Raw genomic sequence first — 25,413 nt, 5'->3', positions numbered from 1 at the left:
CTGCTGGGGAGTCTTGGGTCCCTCCCTGGCGCAGCAGGAAGGAGGGGTCAGGAGTGAATGGGACAGGCTGGGTGAGGCAGACCAAAGCGTGACCCCAGGGAACGACCTTGCCCACACAGGGGTAAGTGCTTCCTGACAGAACCCACCCAGCTCGAGAGCCTGCGTCTGGCGAGCCAGCGGGCGGGAAGAAATGGGCACCTGGGTGCACAGGCCACGCCGCACAGGAAAGGAATCTTCCAGCACAAGAGGAAAGAGTCCCAGCTCATTCTCCCAGAGAGTCTCAGTCTAGCTTCCTCTCTCGAACCCGATCTCCCTTCTCTCTCCTCCCAAGTTGCTTTTGGCTCTGGCTCGTCGTTGAGTGCGTGTCTAACCTCAGACTCCAATCCCTGAGGGACGGGGGGGGGGGGGGGGGGCGCGGGGAGAAGGTCTGGAATCACAGTGGAGGTCTGTTCCCCACATTGGCAAAGTAAACAGAGAAGGGTCACTAGGTAAGGGCCGCCCCTGCTGACTGAAGCCAGGGTCCCCACAGCCCGGTGGCCCTGGCGCCAATGGGAGCGCCCTGGAAGGAGAGAAGCTGCGACTCAGGGAGCAGGGCAGGAGGAGCTTGCGAGGGGAGAGGTCTGCGTGTTGTTCCCCAGCACTGCGGTCGGACAGCAGAAGGCCTGGTCCCCAGTCCCAGCTAGTCCGGGACAAACGGAAGGTCTGAGAAGCACGGAGTCCTGGCCTGTGACGTGGAGCCCCAGGAACGTCTACAAGGAGTATCTCTCTGTATATGTTTTTATAGAATATGACCATATTACCACATACAATATATATTATATACACACGTATATGTGGACCCATACACAGAAGTGCACATACATACAGACACACAGAGAATGACAGAAAAGACTGGAATACGCGTCCTAGGTATAAACGTGCTTGGCACTCAGGACGTCCTCTAGAGTATGTAACTTGGTCAAGCTCTCTGGGAAGGAAGGTGGATGCTCAACAAACCTCCCCGTTATATCCTAAAAAAGGGAAGGAAATAGGAAAGGGACCTTGAGAAAGTGGATGGCGTCGGGAAAGGGGGAAGGCGTGTTCCTTCCCCACTCATCTCGGGGCCCCTGGCAAGACTTGATAGCCACAATTTGGTTTTAATAAGGCACAGTTCAATAGCAGGTGCTAGGAATTCAGAACACATTGCTGCTGGCCCTTTCTCGTGGCAAGGTCACCACATCTATCTAGCCGAAGGGAAAGGCTGCCTTGCGTGCACACGTGCGCCGGGAGACACGGTAAGAGGTTGGTCCATGGCTTCGACGTAATGGCAACCTATAGGCTCAGCGGTGTCCGGGGAAGTTTAAGGAAGGCTGACCAGCAGGTAGGAGGCTCGTGGGTCAGTTACTGTTCCTCCACGGCCAGGAGGCTGTGGCTGGAGGGTACCATGCCCTCCCGCTCTGCGAATTCCAGGATTGCCTTGTAGCAAAAATAGTACTGCTCGGGGGTCTGGATGCTGAAGGCCCTCTGGGTCCTCATGCGGGACACCGTCCGGAACACGTTCAGGGTGCCACGCTCCTCCAGCTGTGCCAGGCAGATGTCCAGGGAGCAGAAGGTACCTGGAGGAAGGAAGAAGCGGTCACTCCTGGTCTACCTTTCCTCTCTCCCTCCCTCCCTCTGTGCCAGTAACCCGGACAGGCATATGGAGGAATGAGTCTGAAGGCCAGGGGCCTCCGTGGCAGAAAACCAGCTGACCTGAGGCCTTAAAAATCTAAAGGGGGGGCTGGAGCGATAGCACAGTGGGTTTGATTCCCAGCATCCCATATGGTCCCCCAAACACCGCCAGGGGTAATTCCTGACTGCATGAGCCAGGAGTAACCCCTGTGCATCTCTGGGTGTGACCCAAAAAGCCAAAAATAAATAAATAAATAAATCTAAAGGAAGAGTCACAGGGAATGTCGGGAGGCCAGAGAGATGACACATATGGGGTCATGGGAAGAGGAGGGGGCGAGAGGGGTAGTTGATAATAGCAGGCCCACAGGGTCTGCATGCCGGGGCCCCAAGTTCAATCACGGGCATCGTATGGTCCTCCCGAACACCACCTGAAGTGGCCCTAGCCAGGAGTGGCCCCTGAGCCCCAAGCATGCCTCTTCCTGCCTCAGCAAAAAATAAAATAAAATAAAGGCCAGCAGTCCCTGTATTGCTCGTCCACTCAAAGTTGTTGAAGGGCTCCAGAGTGGAGTGTGGCTCCAGGTGAGGACGGGGCAGGGGGCCTCGGCCTGGGGGCAGCACCATAGCGTCACAAAGCACCACTCTTAAGCAGTGCTCCCCAAATTAGGTGACACAGCCCCTAGGCACTCTGGAACTGGGGCTGGGAGGGAGTAGTAGCCTCCGGCACAACTGGGGGCACCTGGGGAGGGAAGGTCTTTGTATTTGCTTGCTTAAAGAGGAAACTTTCGGGGGCTGGAGCAATAGCACAGTGGGGAGGGCGTTTGCCTTGCTCGTGGCTGACCCAGGTTCGAATCCCAGCATCCCATATGGTCCCCCGAGCACCGCCAGGAATGTTCTGAGTGCATGAGCCAGGAGTGACCCCTGTGCATCGCCAGGTGTGACCCAAAAACAAAAAACAAAAAGAGGAAACTTTCGGGCTGGAGTGATAGCACAGCGGGTAGGCCCTTGCACGCGGCTGACCCGGGTTCAAATCCCAGCATCCCATATGGTCCCCTGAGCATCGCCAGGAGTGGTTCCTGAGTGCAGAGCCAGGAGTAGCCCCTGTGCATCACCAGGTATGACCCAAAAAGAAAAAAAAAATAGGAAACTTTCTAGGGGAGTGAAGTGATCCCTCCTCACCCCCACAACCCCCAAATGTGTGTCTATGCAAAAATATACATATATTTTCGGGTAGGGGTTTATTTTCTGGACTATACCCAGCATTGCTCAGGGGTTACGCCCAGCTCTAAGCTTAGAGGGACGTCCAGTCCTCCAGGGACCCTGAGGTGGTAGGGACCAATGGGCATGTATGCAGCCCCTGGGGCCATTGCGCCAGTCCTGAGATACATATTCTGGCCAGCACACTCAGTACTAGGGACATTGAAAAAAAATTTCTTTTTTGGCTTTTTGGGTCACACCTGATGATGCTCAGGGATTACTCCTGGTGGTACTTGGGGGACCATATGGGATGCCAGGGACGAACCTGGGTTGGCTGCGTGCAAGGCAAATGTCCTCCCCGTTGTGCTATCGCTCCAGCCCCATTGGAAGGATATTAAGGGAGTTTTTTGTGGCGATTCACACCACTGGGTGAAATTTTCAGCAAGTGCCGCCACAAACTCTGCGAATCCTCCCGACCCTCACTAGTGCCGGCCGCTCGGAGGCTGTGTCAGGTCCGTTACCTGTCCTGCCAATGCCTGCACTGCAGTGGACCACGATGGGCGGCTCAGGGTTCTGCCCTCTGGTGCGTGCTCCCAGGCTGCTGACGGCCAGTCTCTGCTGGTTCCTGACCACTCGCAGGAAGTCAATGAGGGAAGCTGCTGAGGACGGGACACCATAATCTGGCCAGCTCAGAAACTGAAAGTGGGTCACCTGGCGTTTCTGCCGCTCCTTGGATGAAAAGAGAAGCACACGTTAATGAGGTCATTTCTGCCTGCCCCTGACGATCTTCTGCTTTCTCCGAGTGTCGGCCCCCCAGTATCCCTCCACCAAGAACACTGCCTGGTCCAGCCTCGGCTCTTCCCACAACTGCTTCTTTATAAGCCCGAAGGAAAGGTTCAATGCCTGAAGAGAACAGCATTTCTAGATGGGATGACCCAATTTCTTTTCCTTTATATTCCTACGCAATGTTGCTATAGTGTTAAGACAATACAGTTTATAATAGCCGAGTTAAGTATCCTGCACCTATTCCCAGGAAAAAAGGGAAGCAACTTAGAAGCTTTCTGGAATTCTGCCTATACCCTTCAGAGATTGTCTTTAAAATAAAGTTTCTCCCCAGCTTCAAAAGAAAAATGAGAGAACAGAGATCCACATTTACCTCTGTGTTGTGGATTTCTAGCGTTGTTTTCTTATAATGGCTCATGTTCTCCACGCCCAGGTTGGTGACCATGAGGGAGCCGAACTGCAGCTGGAAGGCCTTTTCCAGAGGCCAGTACTGGCCACACTTTCTCCTGCCGCCCTCCTCAAAGCTGCAGACAGACAGAGGAGAATCAGCCTTCCCGCCTTCCCCGAGGCCTATGCTATGGACTGCTGGGTCTTGAGCTGCTTCTAACTAGCACCCTTGCTTTTGTTCTAGACACATGTGACAGCATGTGTTTAACAGTATATGGTTGCACATATTTATTTCGCCAACATTTGGTCCACCTGCTAGATCACCTGATCTCTTTCCTGATACCACCAGGCACTCTCACATACCTGGGTTACTACCAGGTGGACAAAAGGAGACAAAAATACATGGTGGGTCAGACACTCTACCCTGTATCTGAGCCACTATTCACCCCGAAGGGCATGTCCCTGACTAGCAGAAAGAGTGGGAGAGACACCTCCCGGCAGCCAGCACGAAGCGTGTGTAAGGGCCTACTGTCCACCTCAAAACCCTCGGCGCAGGGTTGGAGTGACAGTGCGATGGGGAGGAGATTTGCCTCGCATGCAACCGAACCAGGTTCAACCCCTGGAATCCCATATGGTCCCCCAGGCACGAGCACCACCAGGATTAATTCCTGAGGATAGGATAGAAACAGGAATCCCCCCTGAGCATCACTGGGTGACCCAAAAAGCCAAACAAACAAAAAAAACAATCCAAAAAACCAAAAAAAAAAAATTCTTAGTGCTTCCAAAACCCTCCAAAGCGGTGGGACTGTCTCCCAACCATCTCATCTCTAGTCACGAATGGCCTCGGCGGCCGAGGGCTGGACGTCTCATTCACTTCTTCCTTCTCTGAAACAGGCCAGAAGGATCATCTCCACAATGACGGCCCAAATGGAACAGGTAATTCCTGATGTTCGGGCAGCTATGTAAAGCAACATCTAAAAAATATTACTTCCACAGAGAGCTTCTTGCCTGATTTGTTACCTTTCATTCCTCTCTGTGGTTTTGGTTTGGGGTTGCACTCTGGGTACAAGAGGCTGCTCCCGGCCTGGTGCTCAGGAGTCCGTTATTGCCAGGCACTCTGCCTGGCCTCCAGCACACAGAGCTCATGAATGAGGCCTCTGGGCTCTCGCCCAGCCCTCCTCTCACATCTTTTTATTTTCTAGTTCTCCTATAGGTGGACATAGGAACAAGGAGGGAAATGGTCACAAGGCACAGGAAGAAAAGTGCGGAAACCAAGGGAGCTGCCCTCTGGACGCAGGGACCAGACCAAAAATGAGCTGCCAATCACTGCCTCCCTCTTTGTTGCTACCACACAAAAAACAGGCATGAATTAATTTCAACCCAAGAATCTCATATTAATCCTGTTTCTAAAAAAAGTGAATCGCTGGGAGCTGGAGAGACAACGAAGCAGGCAGGGTGCTTGCCTTGCATGCAGCCGACTGGGATTCAATGCCTGGCACCTCCTGTGGCCCCCCGAGCCCCACCAGGAGTGATTCCTAAGCGCAGAGCCAGGAGAAAGCCCTGAGCACTGCCAGCTGTGACCCCAAAACAGCTGAGATAGCACAGGGTGAAGGCGTGCCCTGCCTTTGGCTGAGCCCCTGCAGCCCCCGCAACACACAGTGCAAAATAATTGCCCCCCTCAAGCAGAGCCAGGGGTAGCCCTCGAACGCCACCAGATGTGGCCCCCAAACAGCTGAATCACCCATATTTCCCAATACTTCTTTCAGTGACTAAGGCCAAGGTTGAAGTAAATTTCAGTGGAACTGTTACCAGTGACAGGAATAAAAGCCTTGTCAAGGGCCCAGTACAGCGGGAAAGGCACTTGCTCTGCATGCAGCCAACCTGGGTTTAATCCCTGGCATCCCAGACGGGTCCCTAAGCACCGCCAGCTGTGACGCCTAAGTGCAGAGCCAAGAGTAATCTCTGAGCACTGTCTGGTGTAGCTCAAAGACAAAAACAAAACCAAAAGCTTTGTTAAGTTAGATCTGGCACTCTCCATTACACCCCGCACTGCTCTGGCCCCAACGTCTCAAACTCCGTGCCACTGCTTCCTAATGTTCTCTTCCCCTTCCCCTCTCCACCTGCCCCATCCTTTCCTTCTTTTCTTGGGGCGGTCACACCTGGCTGTGTTCAGGGCTTACTCCTGGCTCTTCACTCAGGGATCACTCCTAGTGGGATTTGGGGGGCCCTGTGGGGTGCCGGGGATCAAACTCGGGCCTGCTGCATGCCATGCAAGCTCCTTAGCTGCTGTACTATGTTTCTAGACCCTAAGCCATTATTTCTATAAGCTAAGCGCGTCTCTCGCATCTCTGTGCTTAGGAAGGGTGTGGACCAGGACACATGGTGAGAGCGGAGCCCCACTCACCGGGTGGTCATGACGATCACCAACACTTTCTGCTCCCAGACCATGAGCCAGAAATCGTGATAGGTATTCTCCAGAGGGCCTGAAAGGAACAGAAGACAAGAACTGGGACCTTAGGATGTACTTCTTGCCTCTTAAACTCTCATGTTTTCCCCAGCTATTAACTCCCAACTACAGGTGCTGCTTCCCAGCTATTCAGGGTGATCCTTGGACCACCAGAGCCAACATCCTAGGAGAAGTATAAGAGATGCATAATCTGTATTTTACAAGCTCCCAGAGGGAAGGGAGGGCTGAGAAGCACTGTTACTTAGCTCCGGAAGCTCTCGTCAGAACTTACCTGGCTTGTACTTGGGAGCCTCCAGGGCTACACCGAGTGGTGCTTGGGGTGGTACCAGGTCCTGGTGCATGCAAAACATACACCTCTGATCACTGAGCTACTCCACATTCCTTGCACTGTGATTCTTGGGTTTTGTTTTTGTTTTTAGCTTTTTGGGTCACACCCGGTGATGCACAGGGGTTACTCCTGGCTCTGCACTCAAGAATTACTCCTGGCGGTGCTCAGGGAACCATACAGGATGCTGAGAATTGAACCCGGGTCGGCTGCGTGCTAGGAAAACGCCCTACCCGCTGTGCTATTGCCCTAGCCCCTGCACTGTGACTCTTAAGTCACTCTGCCTTAAGAAGCTGGAGGTAAGGGCAGGATAGCCCGAAGGGCTAAGCACATGCTTTGATGCAGGGGTCCCCAGGCTCCGTCCCCAGCACCACACATTTCCCCAAGAACTACAGGAGTAACCCTGAAATGCTGCTAGGTGGGACCCAACCACCAGGCCTGGCAGTGGGGCCGAATCAACCTATAAAAGTCTACTTTGGAGGGGGTTCCACAGAGACAAGGTTATCTTGAGAATGAAGCCAAGGAGTTGAAAGAAATTGTCTCTGATGCCCACTGCCTTCGTCTTCCAGATGAAGACGGCAAGTTTTAAAGATTCATTTACCTTTAAAATGTTTGTTTCCTTTCTCTCTTCTCTCTTTTCACTTGCTCTCTTTCTAGTGCTCAGGAGGCCTTGATACCAGGGATTGAAACTGGGCCCCCCACATGCAGAGGACACACTCAGCTCTCTCTCTAGCTGAAAATGATTTTGGATTGGTTGGCTGGCTACTCTGGAGGGACCACATCTAGATACTCTATGTTCAGATCTAGATACCACATCTAGATACTCTATGTCCAGGCAGTATTCGGGGAACCATGCGTGGTGCCGGGATTCAAATCAGGTCAGTGGAATTTAGGATAAGCACCTTTTTTGGGGTTTTTTTTGGTGGGCTCAAGAGACCACATGGGGTGCCGGGGATCAAACCCAAGTTGGCACAGCAAGGCAATTGCCCTCCCTTCTGTACTATTGCTCCAGCCCTCCCAAGGATCACTTATAGAAACCATCTGCATCCACCTAGAGCCTGGTAACTGTCAAACTTAGCACACACCGTCCACAGGAGAACATCACTGGCATGCTCTGAGGGCACAGAAACCAGCAAAAGCCCCTTAGGAAGCAATACCCGTTCATAATTTAGACGCAGTGCTTGAGAAGTTTCAGTGCCACTCCGGGCCTTCCACTAGGCATAAAGAGCATTTCAGTGGACAGTGAGCTCTGATGTCCCATTTTCCTAGGGGTAAGTACTAAGTTCGAAATTTGCACAAGTGTTCTGTGTTCAGATCTCCAGTTTATCCTATGCAGTGAGTTTCCAGGCATATCTGGCAGAGAACTGTACACCTCTCATCTGCCTTCCTCAGGACCTCTAACATTTTTTTTTTCTTTTTGGGTCACACCCGGCAATGCACAGGGGTTACCTCCTGGCTTTGCACTCAGGAGTTACTCCTGGCGGTGCTCAGGGGACCATATGGGATTCTGGGAATCAAACCCGGGTTGGCTGAGTGCAAGGCAAACACCCTACCCGCTGTGCTATTGCTCCAGCCCCAGGACCTCTAACATTTATGAAAAGTTAGGAATCAGTAACTAAAGCATTTCTAATTACTATTCACTTTAAAAATGATGTTCTCAGATGACTGGATAATGAAGCCATGGTATGTATGTGCAGTGGAATACTACACTAAGAAAAGATCAAATCTGAGGTCAGGGAGACAGCACAGAGGACAGGATACTTGCCTTGCACATGGCCAACCCGGGTTCAAACCCTGACACCCAATGTGGTTCCCTGATTCCCACCAGGAGTGATCCCTGAGTGCAGAGCCAGGAGTAAGCCCTGAGCACAGGCAGATGTGGCCTAAAACCAAACCCAACAAGTAAGATGAAAGTCATGCAATTTGCTGTGATGTGGTTAAGTCTGGAGAGTACCATGCTGAGTGAAGCTAGTCAGAGGGAGAGGGACAGGGACAGAATACTCCCCTCAGAGGTGAAACATAAAGAGACTGCAGGGAAACAACAGAGGTCCAAAGGCAATAGAAATGAAGGGCAGGAGAACTGGTTTTCAGTAAGAAGTCTGCCGCTAAGGTGAGGTGGGGAGCACAGGTTAGGGGAGAGAACATGAGGATAGTATTGGAGGGGGGAGTGCCTGTCACAGAGGCAGACTCAGGGGCAGGAGGGAAAGTGGGCACATTGGTGGAAGGAAGTGGGCACTGGTGAAGGGATTGGTGCTGGAACATTGTACACCTGAAACTTAATGAATAACTTTGTAACTCTGTAATTCAAAGTTATCTCTCTCTCTCTCTCTCTCTCTCTCCCCCCCCTCTCTCTCTCCCCCCCCTCTCTCTCTCTCTCACACACACACACACACACACACACACACACACACACACGCACGCACGCACGCAAGAGCCTGGCAAGCTCCCTGTGGTGTAGTCGATATGCCAAATACAGTAACAATAACAGTCTCATTCCCCTGACCCTGAAAGAGCCTCCAATCGTTGCGAAAAATGAGTAAGGAGAGGCTGCTAAAATCTCAGGGCTGGGACGAGTGGAGATGTTACTGGCGCCCACTCGAATAAATCAATGAACAACGGGATGACAGTGATAGAGTGATACATATATATTACATATATATATATATATATATATATATATTTTCCCCCCTCAACCAGGAATGTAGCTCAGCAGTATAGTACTTGTTTGTGAGGTCCAGGATCTGATCTCTGCCACCATAACAAAAAATTTTCATTAATTAAAAATTTGTAATATCAAGGACCTGTGCAATAGTACAGCTGGTTGGGTGTTTTTCTTGCATATGGCTGACCCAGTTTGGACCAGAGCACCTCAGAAGCTCCCTGGGGGAGGCCAGTAGTGATCCCTGAGCACAGAGCCTGGAGTAAGCCCTAAGTACCACTAGGTGTCAAAGACCTGGTATTCTATTTGTCTTTGAGTCATAAGCCCTTGCCTTGTATTTAGCAGGTGCCGATTCAATCCCAGCACCACATGGTCCCCCAAGCAGCACCATGAGTAACTCCTGAGCATAAAGTGAGGAAGAAGCCCTGAGCACTGCCACTGTTGCTCCCAAGCCACCCCCCCTAACAAAAAAATTGTAATATCATATGGTGCAAAGAGGTTGATTACATAAAATGAACTTAGAAAGGGCAAGACTGACTTACCTTGTGTACCAATGTAAGCATTCTTCTGCTTATAACCATCCATGAAACTGGCATTGATGTAATCTGTCTAATGATAAAGAGAAAAATATCATTGCAGCTACACTACCAGGTAGGAAAATCATCCAGTAGGTAAGTAATACCCAGCTTTGTGTCTTCTTTCCTCTTCAGATAGAACGAGAAGCAAAAGCAAAAGCACAGATGAGGTCCTGAGTGTATCTTCAACATTTCATTCCCCACACAGCCCCCCACCTCCCCTTCCTAAAATTCACTTCCACAAATATTCCTGGGATAACTGTACATCCAGATGCAGAAAAACCAATCTAGGGGCTGGAGTGATAGCACAGCGGATAGGGCGTTTGCCTTGCACGCGGCCGACCCGGGTTCGAATCCCAGCATCCCATATGGTCCCCCGAGCACCGCCAGGAGTAATTCCTGAGTGCATGAGCCAGAAGTGACCCCTGTGCATTGCTGGGTGTGACCCAAAAAGCAAAAAACCCCCAAAAAACCAAAAAAAACAAAAACCCAATCTAAACCCTCCCTCATACTATACACAAAAACCAACTCAAGGGGCCGGAGTGATAGCACAGTGGGTAGGGTGTTTGCCTTGCATGTGGCCGACCCGGGTTCGATTCCCAGCATCCCATATGGTCCTGTGAGCACCACCAGGAGTAACTCCTGAGTGCAGAGCCAGGAGTAACCCCCGAGCATCGCCGGGTGTGAACCAAAAGGCAAAAAAAAAAAAAAAAAAAAAACCCAAATAAACAAAAAAACACAACACATACAACTAACTCAAAATAAAACCATCACAGATCAAATGTGAGAGCCAAAACTATAAAATCTTAAAAGAAAACATAGGATTAAATCTTTGTCACAGGGCCAGAAAGATATTACAGCGGGTGAGGTGCTTGCCTTGTATGCAGCCACCCAGTTTTGACACCCACATGATCCCTCAAGCACCACCAAGAGTAATTCCTGAGTGAAGAGTCAGGAGTAATCCCTGAGTATTACTGGGTATGGCCCAAAAATACAAACCTCCCCAAATTTAATTTTTATTGTGACCATAGGCTAACCAAAACATTTAGATAAGATAACCAAAATACAAGTAAAAAAGGAAAAACAAAACAGATAAACTATGCTAAAATTTCAAAATATTGTGCTTGAAATTACACTATCAAGAAAATGAAAAAAATAAAAACCACAGAATGCACATTTAATAAGAATCTTATCTAAAATATGTAAATAGCTCCTCTATCTCAATTAGTTAAGACAAATAAGCTAACTAAGCTAACTTTGATATGTACCCCAAAAATTAAATGAAAATTAAAACAGGCAAAGAGGGGCCGGAGTGACAGTAGAGTGGTCGGGGACCTTGCTCTGCATGTGGCCAACCTGGGTTTGATCCCCAGCACCCCATGTGGTCCCCCAAGTCTGCCAGGGGTAAGCCCTGAGCATTTTTGTGTATGGACCAAAATGAAAGATAACTTTTTTTTAATGGAAAAGAGGGCCAAAGAGATAGGACAAGGGTTAAGGCCCTTGCCTTGCATGTGACTGACCCTGGTACCACATACAGTTCTCCAAGCCCCCCAGGGATGATCCTTCAGTAGAGAGCCAGGAATAAGCCTTGAGCACATCCAAAAAACCAAACAGAAAACAAGGCAAATGATCTAGTAGATATTTGCCAAAGAAGATATATTAATGGCAAATAATCACCCGAAAAGATGCTTGAGTCATGATGCAGAAAGAAAATGCAAACCAAGCCACTGCACATCCAGTAGGATGGTCCGGGTGGGCAGCAGTGCAAATGCTGGCAAGGTGGCAGAGAAACAGAACTCTTGAACACTCATGCCAGCACCAATGCTTAGTGATGCACTGACTTTGGAAAACAGTTTGACAGTTTCTCAAAAGGTAAACGAGTGTTACCATATGACCCAGTAATATATCCAAAGGAGTACTGATACACAGACCACAGACATTCCTGAACTGCTGAATGGATGATTAAGATGTAGTGCATCTGGACAATGAACTGGGGGAGAGTGGTATTCAGAGGCCCAGGATGTGAGAGGCCCACTGGGGATGCTCACCCAGTAAACTGGCGGAGGGTTCAATACATGGGTCTGGGGACCGAGTACTGCTCAGGGCTCTAGGGATCTAGCAATAGTACAGTGGGCAAGGTGCTTGCCTTGCACGCGGCCAACCTGGCTTCAATCCTCAGCATCCCGTACAGTCCCCGAACCCATGAGAACTGTTAGATGTGGCCCCAAGTCAAAAGCAAAAAAAAAAAATAAAATCCATTATCCCTTAGCAATTGAAAGAGATATACCTAGGTGAATCCTGAAAACATAACAAAACTAAAAAAAACTCAAATGCAAAAGGTACACAGTATGTAACTCAACCTCTACCCCCCTTTTTTTTGTCGCTTTGATTTCTGGACCACACCCAGCAGTATTCAGGGGCTACTCCTGACCCAGTACTTGGGGGTCATTCCTGGTGGTGCTAGGGGGACCATGAGTGCCGAGGATAGAGCCAAGCCTCCTATATGCAAAGTATGTGCTCTCTGGGCTGTCACACTGCCACCCTCTAACTCTATTTCTATGAAGTACCCAGAATAGGTAAATCTCCAGAGCTAGGTATTAAATCAGGATGGGTTAAGAGGTTATGGGGAGTGACTGCCAATGCTTCAGTTTTCTTTTCCTTTTCTGAGGACAAAAATGATCAAGTATTGATTAGGGTGATGGCTGCACAGTTCTAGAAACATATTAAAAACCACTGAGTTTATTCATTTCCACTGGGTGAACTTTAAGGCCTAAGAGTTGTATCTCAATAAAGTGGTTACTTACTAAAAAAGGAATTCATTACAAATCATAGCACTGCAGCTCAGGACCAAAGGCCAAGCGACTGGGGCAGGATCAACATGTCCCTGAGGCAGAGTGTAGCCGGAGAAGGAAGCCGGCCACAGCTGCTAGCCGGGACCAGATACCCGTGCCCCAGGACTACCCCAAGGATCACAGGGCGGAAGGCAGACAGCCTGGAGGGCATTCAGTGAAGGCTCCGGGGTCTGCCCCAATGTCTTCAGTCTTACATTATTCAACATCAGTTTGCTGCTTTTTGTTTTCAGGATTTTGGGCCACACCTGGCAATGCTCAGGGGTTACTCCTTGCTGGACACTCAGAATGCTGGGGATCAAACCTGGGTCAGCCTCATACAAAACAAGCACCTTCCCCACTGTACTACTTCTCCGGCCGCTCAGGAGCTTTATTTCTGAAAACATCAGGAAGTAAATTCAGCTACTTCCAAATGATCACCCGTACTAAAACTGAAAATGACCTCAGAGATAGAGAACAGATTTGGGGCAACCTGAAATAGCAGCAAGAACCAACCCAAGCACACTACGAAATGGGCCAAAAAATCAATAAAACTATGACTAACATCTTCACAATTCCAGGAGCAAATCTGGTGAAGTTACAATAAATCTAAATTTTCTGCTTACTGTGAAGGAGAGCATCTGCCAATGTCGGCAGTAATGAAACGCATTAGCACGCAGGTGAAGATACTCAGATTGACTATGAGATGGCTAGGTGCACCAGAGACAAAGCCATGCACAGGCAGAGAGTAGAGTTCTCGGACTGCGGGAACCCAACTCAACCACTGCACTCCATCCTGTCCGAGCACATATCACAAATCTGAAGCATATTGGTGAAATCCACCCTCAGATTCTTAGCTCATGCTCCTGCAGGAAAACCTGCTGAAATAATCTTAGGGCAATGAATCCAATTCACCTGCGGAGAAAGTGTAGGCTCAAAAAAGATTAAAATGACAATCCTAAAGCCGAGGGATAAAAGAACACATGCCAAGCATACGAGAGGCCCCGAGTTCAATCCCTGGCATTAGACAGACCTCTGGGCACCACCACGTTAGTCCCGGTAGCCACAGAGCACCGCACCATCACGTCGAAGCACCAGCAGGAGGAGCCCAGGAGGCCCGGTGCTGTCTGTGCAGCTGATACAATCAGAAAGTGAGCCACGATCCCAGCCCCCCACCGTCTGTTTATGGCCAAATGCAAGGCAGTGTTTTCCCAAAAACGCACTCTCCAGAGAAAGAGAGAGGGGCTGGAGCTCAGTGGCTGAGTGCATACGACACACATGTGAGGCCCGGGTTCAAGTCCCAGCACAAAGAGAAAAAAGAAAAATAAGGAAAAAAGAGGGGATGTAACAGTTCTCACCAACAGGTATCAGGCTAACCAGGGTTACTATAAAAATTACTTTGAAAAGCAATTTCAGTGAATGCTCCTTTCTCAGAAAGAAGTTCTCTGAACTGGTATATGAGAAGGAAAAAAGAAGTGTAACACGTACTGGACGGGAGACGTGAATAAGGCACAGTTTCCTTCCAAGCGGCTGAAACAGGTGTGATCCCTGGCCCCCAGACAGCCTTCTGAGCCCGCCAGGAGTGATCCCTGAGCACTGCGGGATGTGCCCCCCTCCCCACTGCAAAGCTACACATATTTAGTTTGGGTTTTGTTTTTGTGGCATACCTGTAGTACTACTACTCCTGGCTCAGTGCTCAGGGGACCATGTAGTTCATGGGATCAAACTCAGGGCTCCACCATGAAAAGCATGCCTTTGAGTTATTTCCCCAGCTCAGATATTTAGTTGGTGAGCTCAAAATTCTAAGTGTGGAGTGTTGCTATATATAAGATATATCAAAAGGAAGACAATTTTTGGGGTTGTTTTAGGGTCACCATTGGCAGTGCTCAGGAGACAATATGTGATGCTGGGGATCAAACCCAGGTTGGCCGAGTGCAAGGCAAATGCCTTACCCGCTGTGCTATCACTCCAGCCCCTCAATCACTTCAAAGGAAATGGAAATGATGTACCCTGAAAATCTGTGCTATACTGACTCAAAAAGAAGTTCAAGCCTTTGGAACAGCGTGATCTGCTTAGAGAGTCACCCTCACTAGCGTCCTGTCATGGGGTCAAATCCCCAAGTCCCACGTGTGCCAAGAGCAAGTCTGGCAGCTGTGCTGTGTGCACTCCCCTGCGGCAGGTGGTCTCCGGTCACACTGCAGACATGGGTATGTAAGAACCGCGAATAGGGTGCGACCCCCTGGCTAACACCACAAAGAAAGGATGGGGAAGTGGTCAGGAAGCAGGACCTCTGGCAAACGTATGTGGGCACTGCAGTCGCTCATGGCAAACACAGCCATGACTGTGGCCTCAGTGGAGAAAGCAACCCTCCGCTAGCACATGGCAGGCAGCACCAGGACAGGAGTGCCAGCCTCAGCAAGCACAGCCTGGCACGCGACCCACAGCAAACACAGCGAACAGGTGCAAACACCACAGGCAGGTCGTGAGACCCCCCAGTCACTGCAAGAGCAACTACAATAAATGAAGGGGGGAGGGGGACACTAATGAACAGTTCAAGTGAGGACAAGGGCACTGATACTGAAGTCACGCATGAAGAGTGTGATTATTTCAATACATATCTATATGGGGGCTGGAGTGATAGTACAGTGGGGAGGGCGTTTGCCTTGCACGAGGCTGACCCGGGTTCGATCCCCGACATCCCATACGGTCCCCAGAGCACCACCAGGAGTGATTCCTGAGTGCAGAGCCAGGAGTAACCCCTGAGCATTGCTAGGTGTGACCAAAAAAACCATACATACATACATATATATATGTATACAATATACACTAGTATATTACACATGACTTTTAGCATGTACAGATTAGATTAATAAATTATGTAAGATACTCATTTGACCATTTTGTCTCTACCCCTAGATATTTACATATAGATACATATAGATAGATAGATATACACACACTATTTGTCCAAATATATTTTTTGATCTTCTATATGGAGGCTACTTATAATCAGAGTTGTTTTGCATTAAACATATACTCACTAGTGGGGAAGATGATGCGACCATAATCTTACAACTAAGGGATGAATAAACATTTATCAAGCACCTACAATACACCAGACTTATGCTAGCAGCATTTTCCTCAAGTCCTTAATTTAATTTTCACTTGGTGCTGTGAGTACTAAGTAACAGACTTTTATGCAGCAAATTTAAAAGTCAACCCTTATCTCCCTGACTTCCAGCCCACGTTCCGTCTGCTGGAGCCCCGGTGAACTTCACTCTGAGTAGCCATGCTTCTCCCTCAGGCTCCTGAGGAGGCAGCTCATGTGTCCATACCTGTGTTTGGCTACTTCGTTTTGCCAGTTTCACTCTTGTTTGGTCCAGGCAGGGCACATCCCCATAGCGGTTCTTCTCCAGGTTCCCTGGAGACCTGCAGGAAAGAGGACAGACGGGCTGAAGGACAGGAAAAACACTGCACGTGTGCGTGTGTATGCACGAAGCCTTGCCGTGTAAACACGAGTGGCAACAACTGTTGTGAATAAAGGCATGAGAACTATTCATTATCTGGTCTACTTAAATGGCATTAATGCTAAGTATATATTAATGCTAAGTATCTATTATTATGAAAACAAAGGTATTTCCAGTCAAAAGAGAAAAGAATAGAAAAATGGGAGTATAATATTTTTTGTTTTCGTAGCACATGCAACAGTGCTCAGAGCTTTCTTCTGACTCCGCACTCAGGGGTCACTCCGGCAGGATTGGGGGAACATATGGGGTGCCGGGATCTAGCCGGGATTGGCCCAGTGCAAGGGAAATATGCCCTATCCACTATACTAGCTCTCCAGCCCCTGGAGTAAAATATTACAAAATCTACTTGAGAACAGAATTTACTACTACTTGATTTTCGAAAAACTTTCAAAATGAATGGCTTTACTTCGCTGCCGCAGTAGTGAGAGCCAGACCCAGCATCACTCAGGAGCCTGCCCTCTCTGTGTCACCGTGCCGACACCCTGCTGGTGCCCCAAGGGTCATGCACTTCCGGGGATCAGGCCAGGCCTCACACAGGCAAGACATGCTCTACATCTCCGGCCCCTACTTAAATCTCCTAACTCTTCCAGATTAAAATCATATGCTGACCACACACATCTTACTCTACTTCATCCAGTAATCTCACAAAAATAACAATAAAGGAACTAATCAAGTACAAATCTGAAAAGTGACAGACATTAACAGACAAAAAGATTTCAACCCATTTTGGCAGAGCGAAGGCAGATAAAGGACTTTGGATGATTTGGTTAATGCCGAAACCTACAGAGAGACTTCACCCCTCAGCACAGAGCTCCAGATGAAGCAAAGAGATGAAAACGAGAGGAATAACTGAAAACCTGAATGCCAGTGGAAATTCCTGTCCTGGTCTTCCTGTCTGATCCTAGTTTTACATGCAGACCAAGTCTGGAACTTACCAGGCAACAAAGGAAGAATTCTTCTCTGGAGAAAGTTATTAATCCTCCAGAAAAAAATTCTGTCTTCTGTTGTGCACAAACAATGAGGCTAATTGATTGTTTTAATTTAAAGCTCATTCATGTAGGGCAGGAGTGATAATACAGGGGATAGGGCATTTGCCTTGTATTCAGCTGACCTGGTTCATCCCTGGCACCTCATATGGTCCCTTGAGCCTGCCAGAATTGATCTTTGGGTACAGAGCCAGGAATAAGCCCTGAGGGCTGCCAGGTGCGGCCCAAAGCCCCTTACCACTCCTCCAAAAGTTCTCTCATGTAAACACCATGCTTCCAAGCAACTTTAAACACAACTGGCATAAGATAACAACCAAGATCTCCAGATAAAAGTACCCCAAGAAACCAATTGAAATACATTTGGAGAAAAGAGAAAACTACTTCTAAAATACCACATTTAACATAGAAAAAGTTATTGTGTATGTGAAATAAGAATAGGATACTGTGAAAAGCGGAGCAGAGAAGAGAAAATTAGCAGATAAACTAAAACAAAAAGAAACTTTTAGACTGAAAGGCCAATTCGTGGTTATAAGGGGAGTGGAGTAGACATGTATCACTGCCACTGCCATCCCGTTGCTCATTGATTTGTTCGAGCGGATACCAGTAACATCTCCATTGTGAGACTTGTTACTGTTTTTGGCATATCGAATACACCACAGGGAGCTTGCCAGGCTCTGCCATGTGGGCGGGATACTCGAGAGCTTGCCGGGCTCTCGAGAGGGATGGAAGAATCCAAAGTAGACATGTAAAAAAGTTAATTTGGGGGTCAGAGCGACAGTGCAGTGGTAGGGCACTTGCCTTCAAGGGAGCCAACCACGGTCCAATCCTGGCACTACATAGTCCCCAAGCCATGCCAGGAGTGATCATGAGCACAGAGCCAGGAGTAAGCCCTGAGTAATACTAGGTATAGCCCAAAACATTAACAACAACAACAAAAAGAACGTTAATTCGGCAGGTGATGATGTGGTAAGCTTTATCTTTCTTTAAAAAGCTTGTTTTAACGTGGCAAACTTGAGACAGTACACACGCCATCATGACCCTCCACTCGACAGCGTGCCCCAGCCATTCCGTGCCCTCAGCTGTGGTGCTCATGAGGAGTCACACGGGTTGGGCTGGGTTTGGTCTGTTTTGGCTTTTTGGGTCACACCCGGAGATGCTCAGGGGTTACTCCTGGTGGTGCCTGGGGGACCATATGGGATGCCAGAGATTGGACACTTGGTCAGCTGCGTGCAAGACAAATCCCCCCCCTCCGCCCCCGTGCTACAGCTCCGGCCCCCACACGTTTTTATCCGCAGAGCCTGCGCACACACAGCTGGGGTGGTTCAGAGAATGCGCATCCTGCTCATGCACCAGAACCATCTGAGCACTGCAGGAGGGCACTACGGCCCAACTCAGGTCGTTAACTGCATCATCATTGTGTCACCAGTCACCCCAGCAGTCTCCCACATGTTGATTTTTAATGACGCACATCTGAAGCTTACATGTTATAATGTACTGTTAAATTAGTAAAAAATAGGTAAAATTAAAAGTCAGTAAAATAAAAATTTAAGTCCATGATACAAAATTTTAATAAGGGCTAGCGAGAGAATAGAGGTTAAGGCACTTGCCTTGCAGGCTGCCAACCCAGGTTCATTTGGGGGGTCAGGGTGGGGGGAGGCAACGTCGGCTGTGCTTGGGGTTTATTCTTGGCCCTGAATTCAGTGATCACTCCTAGTGGGCTCAGGGGACCAGATGGGGTGCTGGGGGATCAAACCCGAGTTGGCCGCAAATTTATTTTTGGTTTTGGGGCCACAGCCAGTGGTGCTCAGGGCTTACTCAGGGCTCAATTCTGATGGGGCTCAAGGGATCATATCGGGTGCTGGGGACTGAATCTGTACTATCTCTCTGGTCCCCACATATGGCCCCCAAGAGTGCCAGAAGAGACTCCTGAGCATAGAGCCAGGAGTTAATTTGTGAGTACCACTTTTGGTATGAACCAAAAAGCCCACATAAAAATTTAATTTAAAAAGATTAATAAAATGAAGAAAAAGTTGAAGATACTTCCCAGAATATGAAACAAAAAATGATGAAAAATACAAGCAAAGGTAAGAAAACAAAAGCATTCTAGGTCAAGGATCAACAAACAATGGCCTACAGCCTGGCCACCAATTTCTATGAAGAGAAGTTTCATTAGAACACAGCCAAGTGCATCACTTAGGACAGACTATGATTGTGTTCACTCCACCAAGGCAGAGTCGGACACTGGGAGCGATGATTATAGGACCGAAAACTTGAAATACTATATTGCCTTTTAAGAAAAAGAATGTCAATCCCTGCTTTAAGAGGTCCCACCAGATTGAGAATATTCCAGAAAGATAACTGACATTAATCAAAGGAGGGGGGGTGGGGGGAAAATGAAGAAAAAGAAAAGTATTAGAACCAAAGAACGTATGTCTTCAGTATAAAAAAAAATTATCAAGTGCCCAACAAAATAAAAAGAAACCCATACCAAGGCATATTACAAAGGCATTTTAAAATGAAAAGATAAAGATTTAATTAAAAATGTCCAAAAGGGGGGCTGGAGCGATAGCACAGCGGGTAGGGTGTTTGCCTTGCACGCGGCCGACCCGGGTTCTAATCCCAGCATCCCATATGGTCCCCTGAGCACCGCCAGGGGTAATTCCTGAGTGCAGAGCCAGGAGTAACCCCTGTGCATTACTGGGTGTGACCCAAAAAAAAAAAACAAAACAAAACAAAAAAAATGTCCAAAAGGGACCAGAGCAGTAGTCGAGGGCAGGGCACTTGCCTTGCATGTGGATAACCGGGGTTCGATCCCGGGCATCCCAGATGGTCTCACCAGGCAAGGCCAGGAACAATTCCTGAGTGCAAAGCCAGGAATAATTCCTGAGTGTTGCCAACATGGCCCCCAAATAAAAAATCAAATGAAGTAACTAAAATGTAGAAAGAAGAAAACGGTGTACTTCTTGAAGAAGTACGAAGCTCAGCAGTGGAGAGAGGCGTGTGGGAGACCCCGGGTGCCGTACCCAGCAGTGCACAGCAAAAACAGTGGCGTAGGACTAGGAATAACATGCAACTGTTTAGTAGCACCAGAGTATTAGAGTATTAGAAAAGCATCGTCTGCAAAGTGATTTTTAGTTGTTTTGTTTGGGCCACACCCAACATGACTCAGGGAGCCATGTGGTTGCTGGGGGCGGGAAACCCAGGTCTCTGCATACAAAGCTTGTTGTACTCAGCCCCCTAAACTAGCCCTCTGGCACTTCTTGAACTTAGGTGAAACTTAGGTGAAACTTCGGGGTAGAATTCTGACCTGCTCTAGCAATAGAGAACGTAAATCAAGGAAAATGTGGTATCCGGAAAAGAGTCAATGAAGGAAAGCAAGGAGGAGTGAGCAGAGGATAAACATAAGGGCGCGAGACCTGTAGTCATGTTATCAAACACACTTCTGTTTTTGGCCACACTTGGAGTGCTCAGGGCTTACTCTTGGCTCTATGCTCAGGGGTCACTCCTGGTGGGGTTTGGGAACCATATGGGGTGTGCTGGGGACCAAATCTGAATCAGCTATGTGCAAGGTAAGCACCTTACCTGTTGTACTATCACTCTAGCAATCAACCATAGTTTAAATCAAACAAAACCAAAATGTTCTGGAAGTGCAGTGTCCAGGGAAGAAAAATGGAACCACTTAAGTATCTAATACATTTGACCACTTGGAAAATAATAGTGCAACATGAATTTGATTAAGCATAACAATGATAAATATCTTGAAAAGCAAAATCTAACTTTAAAATAAGGTTAATTCCAGAAAAAAAATGAAATTGGTAAGATTAACATATTTGATCATTTCACAGATGCTCACTTAGCTCTGCAGTGAAAAATATTTAGTCATACAAATGTGAATAGTTTTATCTGGGGTGGGAGAGGGAGCAGTATCGGGGACAGAACCCAGGGCTTATACTTTCAGGGCAAGTGCTCTACTGCTGGGCCACATCCCCAGAGACTACTGTATCACTGTCACTGTATCACTGTCATCCTATTGCTCATTGATTTGCTCCAGTGGGCACCAGTAACGTCTCTAAGACTTGTTGTTACTGTTTTTGGCATATCAATGCACCACGGGTAGCTTGTCGGGCTCTCCAAGAGGGGCGGAGGAATCGAACCCGGGTTGGCAGCGTGCAAGGCAGATGCCCTATCCACTGTGCTATTGCTCCAACCCAGTGACTACTGATTTAATAAAAATTTGTGACATGGTCTGGGAGATAGCTGAGAAGACATGCGAGGCCCTAAGTCAATCCCCAGTATCACACAGCCCCCAGAGAACCGTTAGGGGGCCCAGCGGGCTGCCAGCACCACGAGGCCCAGGCAGCTCTGCCATCACCTTCCCAAACAACAAACACTAGCACTGCACAGCTAGACAGGGGAGGCCCCTAGAAAAGCACTTTTCCATACACCCTGATTAAAAATGTGTGACATAATTATATTGGAAAATTTAATTTTAAAAAAAGAATAGGAAGCATGGTATAAAAATTAATTGCTCAGGGGCTGGAGCGATAGCACAGCGGGTGGGGCATTTGCCTTGCACACGGCTGACCCAGGTTTGATTCCCAGCATCCCATATGGTCCCCTGAGCACTGCCAGGAGTAATTTCTGTGTGCAGAGCCAGGAGTGACCCCTGTGTGCATCGCCAGGTGTGACCCAAAAAGTTAAAAAAAAAAATTTTAACTGCTCAGGACAAAGGGCTGGTCCAGGGTGTTGGTACTTGTTCTGTTTGCTCCCAGCAGCTGCAGCCCTGGCTGGGATCCCCAGCACCACATCTGAGGCCCCCTGAGCAACAACAGTCACCCCTGATCCCAGAGCCAAAAACAGCTCCTGCACACTGCCAGGTGTAGCTCAATTACCCCCCCCCAATTAAATGCTCAACTACAATAAGAGTCAATAAAGACTACTGTAGGTACTTTACTTAAGATCATAAAAGAAAAAGAGAAATTACAAAGTTGAAAGTGGATGGCCTGGGAAGTGGAACTGTTGGTGGCTGCTTCTCCCTTTAGTGGTATTTGGTTTTGAAAAACAATTATGTGCATGGGGGCTGGGACAATAGCACGGCAGGTAGGGAGGGCACTTGCCTCACACGCGGCCAACCCAGGGTCAATCCCAGCATATTATAGGGTTGCATGAGCACTACTGCAAGCAATTCCTGAGTGCAGAGTCAGGAGTAATCCCTAAACATCACCAGATGTGGGCCCCCCAAAATATATTTATTATATGCACACAGGAGCTGGGGAGATACTCAGTGAGTAAGGTGTTTGCACTGTACACACCTGACCTGGGTTCAATCCCCACCATCCCAAGTGGTCTCCCAAACACAGCCTGAAATGAATCCTGAGCTCAGAGACAGGAGTAACCCCTGAGCATCACTGGGTGTGACTCAAAAACAAAAAGAAAACAAATTATGTACATGTATATCAACTAAAAGCAAACAACATTGACAAAAAACACCCACATAAAGTAATTACATAAAAAAACGACCCACATATACTCTTTGTTGTTCATGAATACACACACATACACACACATAAAACATTTTGTATATTCTGCATCAAATATGAACGGACATATTAATGAAAAGCAAATAACAATTAAAGGATTGCCTACATGGGCCCAGAGAGATGGTATAGCAGGGAGGGCATTTCCTTGAATGTGGCTGACCCGGACTTGATCCGATATGGTCCTCCAAGCACCGCCAGGAGCAATTCCAGAGTGTAGGGCCAAGAGTAACCCCTGAGCATTGCCAGGTGTGACCCAAAAAGCCAAAATAAGTAAGTAAACACACACACACACACACGGTCCTCCAAGCACTGGTGGCTGATGCTTCTGGAAATGAAAACTGAGGAGAGTTAAGGTTACAATGAAGAGAACCTGAAGACAAACATCACAAAACATTTAAATGCAAGCAGCAATTCTGTTTTTGATTTGCTTGGTGGTGAAGTTTCTGGAACACACCCGCTGTGCTCAGGGATCACTCCTGGCTGTGCTTGCGGGAAGACTGTGTGGTCAAGGGTCTAACCGAGTTGGCTGCAGGAAAGTCAAGTGCCTGGTCTGCGGATCTGTGGATCAAGTACTGACACTGCTGTGTCTCTCAGGACCAATCTGGTAGGAACATAGTTGTCATGTTACTCTCTCCAGTTTCCCGTATTTAAAACATCCCCTCCTGGGCCAGAGATGCTCAAAACAATAGAGCACATGCTTGTGTGCAGGAGATCTGAGTTCAGACCCAGGCCTGGCATGATCCCTTGAGCACCAGCAAGAACACACATGGGGCGCGGAAGAGCCCCTGAGTACCACTAGCTATGCCCCCACAATGAAAAAATTTAATAGAAGGAATCTCCTGTTCCCATACACACACACACACACACACACACACACACACACACACACACACACACACACACACACACACATACACACACACAAAATCCCAACTAATATTTTACAAATGGAGGAAAGATATTCTTTTCAACAGAAGGAGGAAGGAAGTACATTTCATGTAAAAAGCACTATACTTTGATACACTATATAAGAATAGTCTAGTTCCTATTCAACACCTTACAAGAGACTCCCTTTATTTGTTTTACCCACCCCAACTCCCCCAGCCACCATTATGTTCTCTGAATCTAGATTTGTTTATTTTACACACGAATATGGTACATTCTTAACGTGGAGTACTACTCAGTGGTCAAAAGGAATCGTTACATATTGGTACATGTGAAGATCTAGGAAAATCATCAGAAAATTATTCTGAGAGGGGGAAAAAAAAAGGCAACCCAAAAGATTACATATAGGATGAGTCTATTTATTCACAACATTCTTGAAATAACAAAATTGTGGTAATGGAAAACAGATTCCAAGTTTAAAGGGTCAAAATGGAGAAAAGTAGGGTATATAAACGTGACGACAGGGGGCCAGAGCGATAGTACAGCGGGTAGGGCATTTGCTGTGCATGCGGCTGACCTGGGCTCCAGCATCCCATATGGTCCCCTGAGCCCTGCCAGGAGTAATTCCTGAGTGCTGGGCCAGGAGTGACCCCTGCGCATCGCTGGGTGTGACCCAAAAAACCTAAATAAATCAATATGATGGTAAAAATTTTCCCATTTTAACTTTAGTAACTTATACAAAAGCCTGTGTGTTTGAATAATGGTAAAGAAGCAAGTACATACACTTCTCTGTGTCAAGTTAAAACTAGACACCAGAGAGATAGCACAAGGGTTAAGGCAGGTCAAGGCACTTACACACGGTCAGCCCCCCTGACATCACGTATGGTCCTGAACACGCAAGGGGTCACTCCCGAGCAAAGAGCCAAGAACAGCCTCTCAGCACCACGGGGTGTGGCCCACCCCCCAAATTAAATGAAATTAAATTTAAAAGCGTATTAAGTTCTCTAAAACTAACACTGAACAAATCAGAATTAGACTAATCGTGGCTTAGTTATACCTCAGTGGATGGCATGAGGCCCTGGGTTGACGCCTGGAGCAAAACTGAAGCAATAAAGACTGGCTGACTGTATCGGCCTTGATAGTCTACTTGTGACATCACACTATGCTTTTGAGGAACTGCTGTTTTGTTTTTGGGGGGCCCCATCCAGTGGTGCCCAGGGGTCATGCAAATCTGGGCACGGAGCACAGCACTCCCGCATGCAAAACCTGCCCTCCCTCCCTTCCTTTCTCATTTTGGTGGCACCAAAAGAACCCAGAGTCTCACACCTGCAACTCCTGAGCTCCACCTCTGAGCCACATCCCCGGCTCCTTCTATGGTCACTATGAGAGGAGAAAGAGGGGGCCCCATGAGGGAAAAGACGTTAATTGGGGTGCAGGCGACCCCAAGCTGGAGGCAGCTGGAATCACTTCCTTAACAATGTGTGATATGAATCCGCTCCACAATTATCTTTTTTTAATCCCCATCAATTTTGGGCTCACAACTAGCAGTGCTCAGGGTACTATGAGGCACCAGGGATGGAATCCAGGGTTCCTACATGCACAGAATG

General features: G+C 48.0%; 1 protein-coding gene across 1 annotated transcript in view; it reads right to left on the bottom strand.

Moving 5' to 3' along the window:
* Positions 1 to 763: 763 nt before the first annotated feature.
* The window catches only part of PTPN9 (protein tyrosine phosphatase non-receptor type 9), an 88,280-nt gene continuing 63,630 nt past the window's right edge, over positions 764 to 25,413 (bottom strand). Inside the window, exons 8-13 of the mRNA XM_055131244.1 lie at positions 16,204 to 16,297; positions 10,008 to 10,074; positions 6,419 to 6,497; positions 4,001 to 4,151; positions 3,366 to 3,573; positions 764 to 1,595 (exon numbers count right to left, since the gene is read on the bottom strand). Coding sequence (XP_054987219.1) covers positions 1,381 to 1,595; positions 3,366 to 3,573; positions 4,001 to 4,151; positions 6,419 to 6,497; positions 10,008 to 10,074; positions 16,204 to 16,297 — 814 coding nt within the window. The 3' untranslated portion in view covers positions 764 to 1,380. The remainder of the gene's footprint in view (positions 1,596 to 3,365; positions 3,574 to 4,000; positions 4,152 to 6,418; positions 6,498 to 10,007; positions 10,075 to 16,203; positions 16,298 to 25,413) is intronic.

The sequence above is a fragment of the Sorex araneus genome, chromosome 3 (genome assembly GCF_027595985.1).
Source record: "Sorex araneus isolate mSorAra2 chromosome 3, mSorAra2.pri, whole genome shotgun sequence".
NCBI lineage: Eukaryota > Metazoa > Chordata > Mammalia > Eulipotyphla > Soricidae > Sorex > Sorex araneus.
The sequence above is the reverse complement of the archived record's forward strand: the minus strand, read 5'-3'. Positions and strand labels throughout refer to the sequence as shown.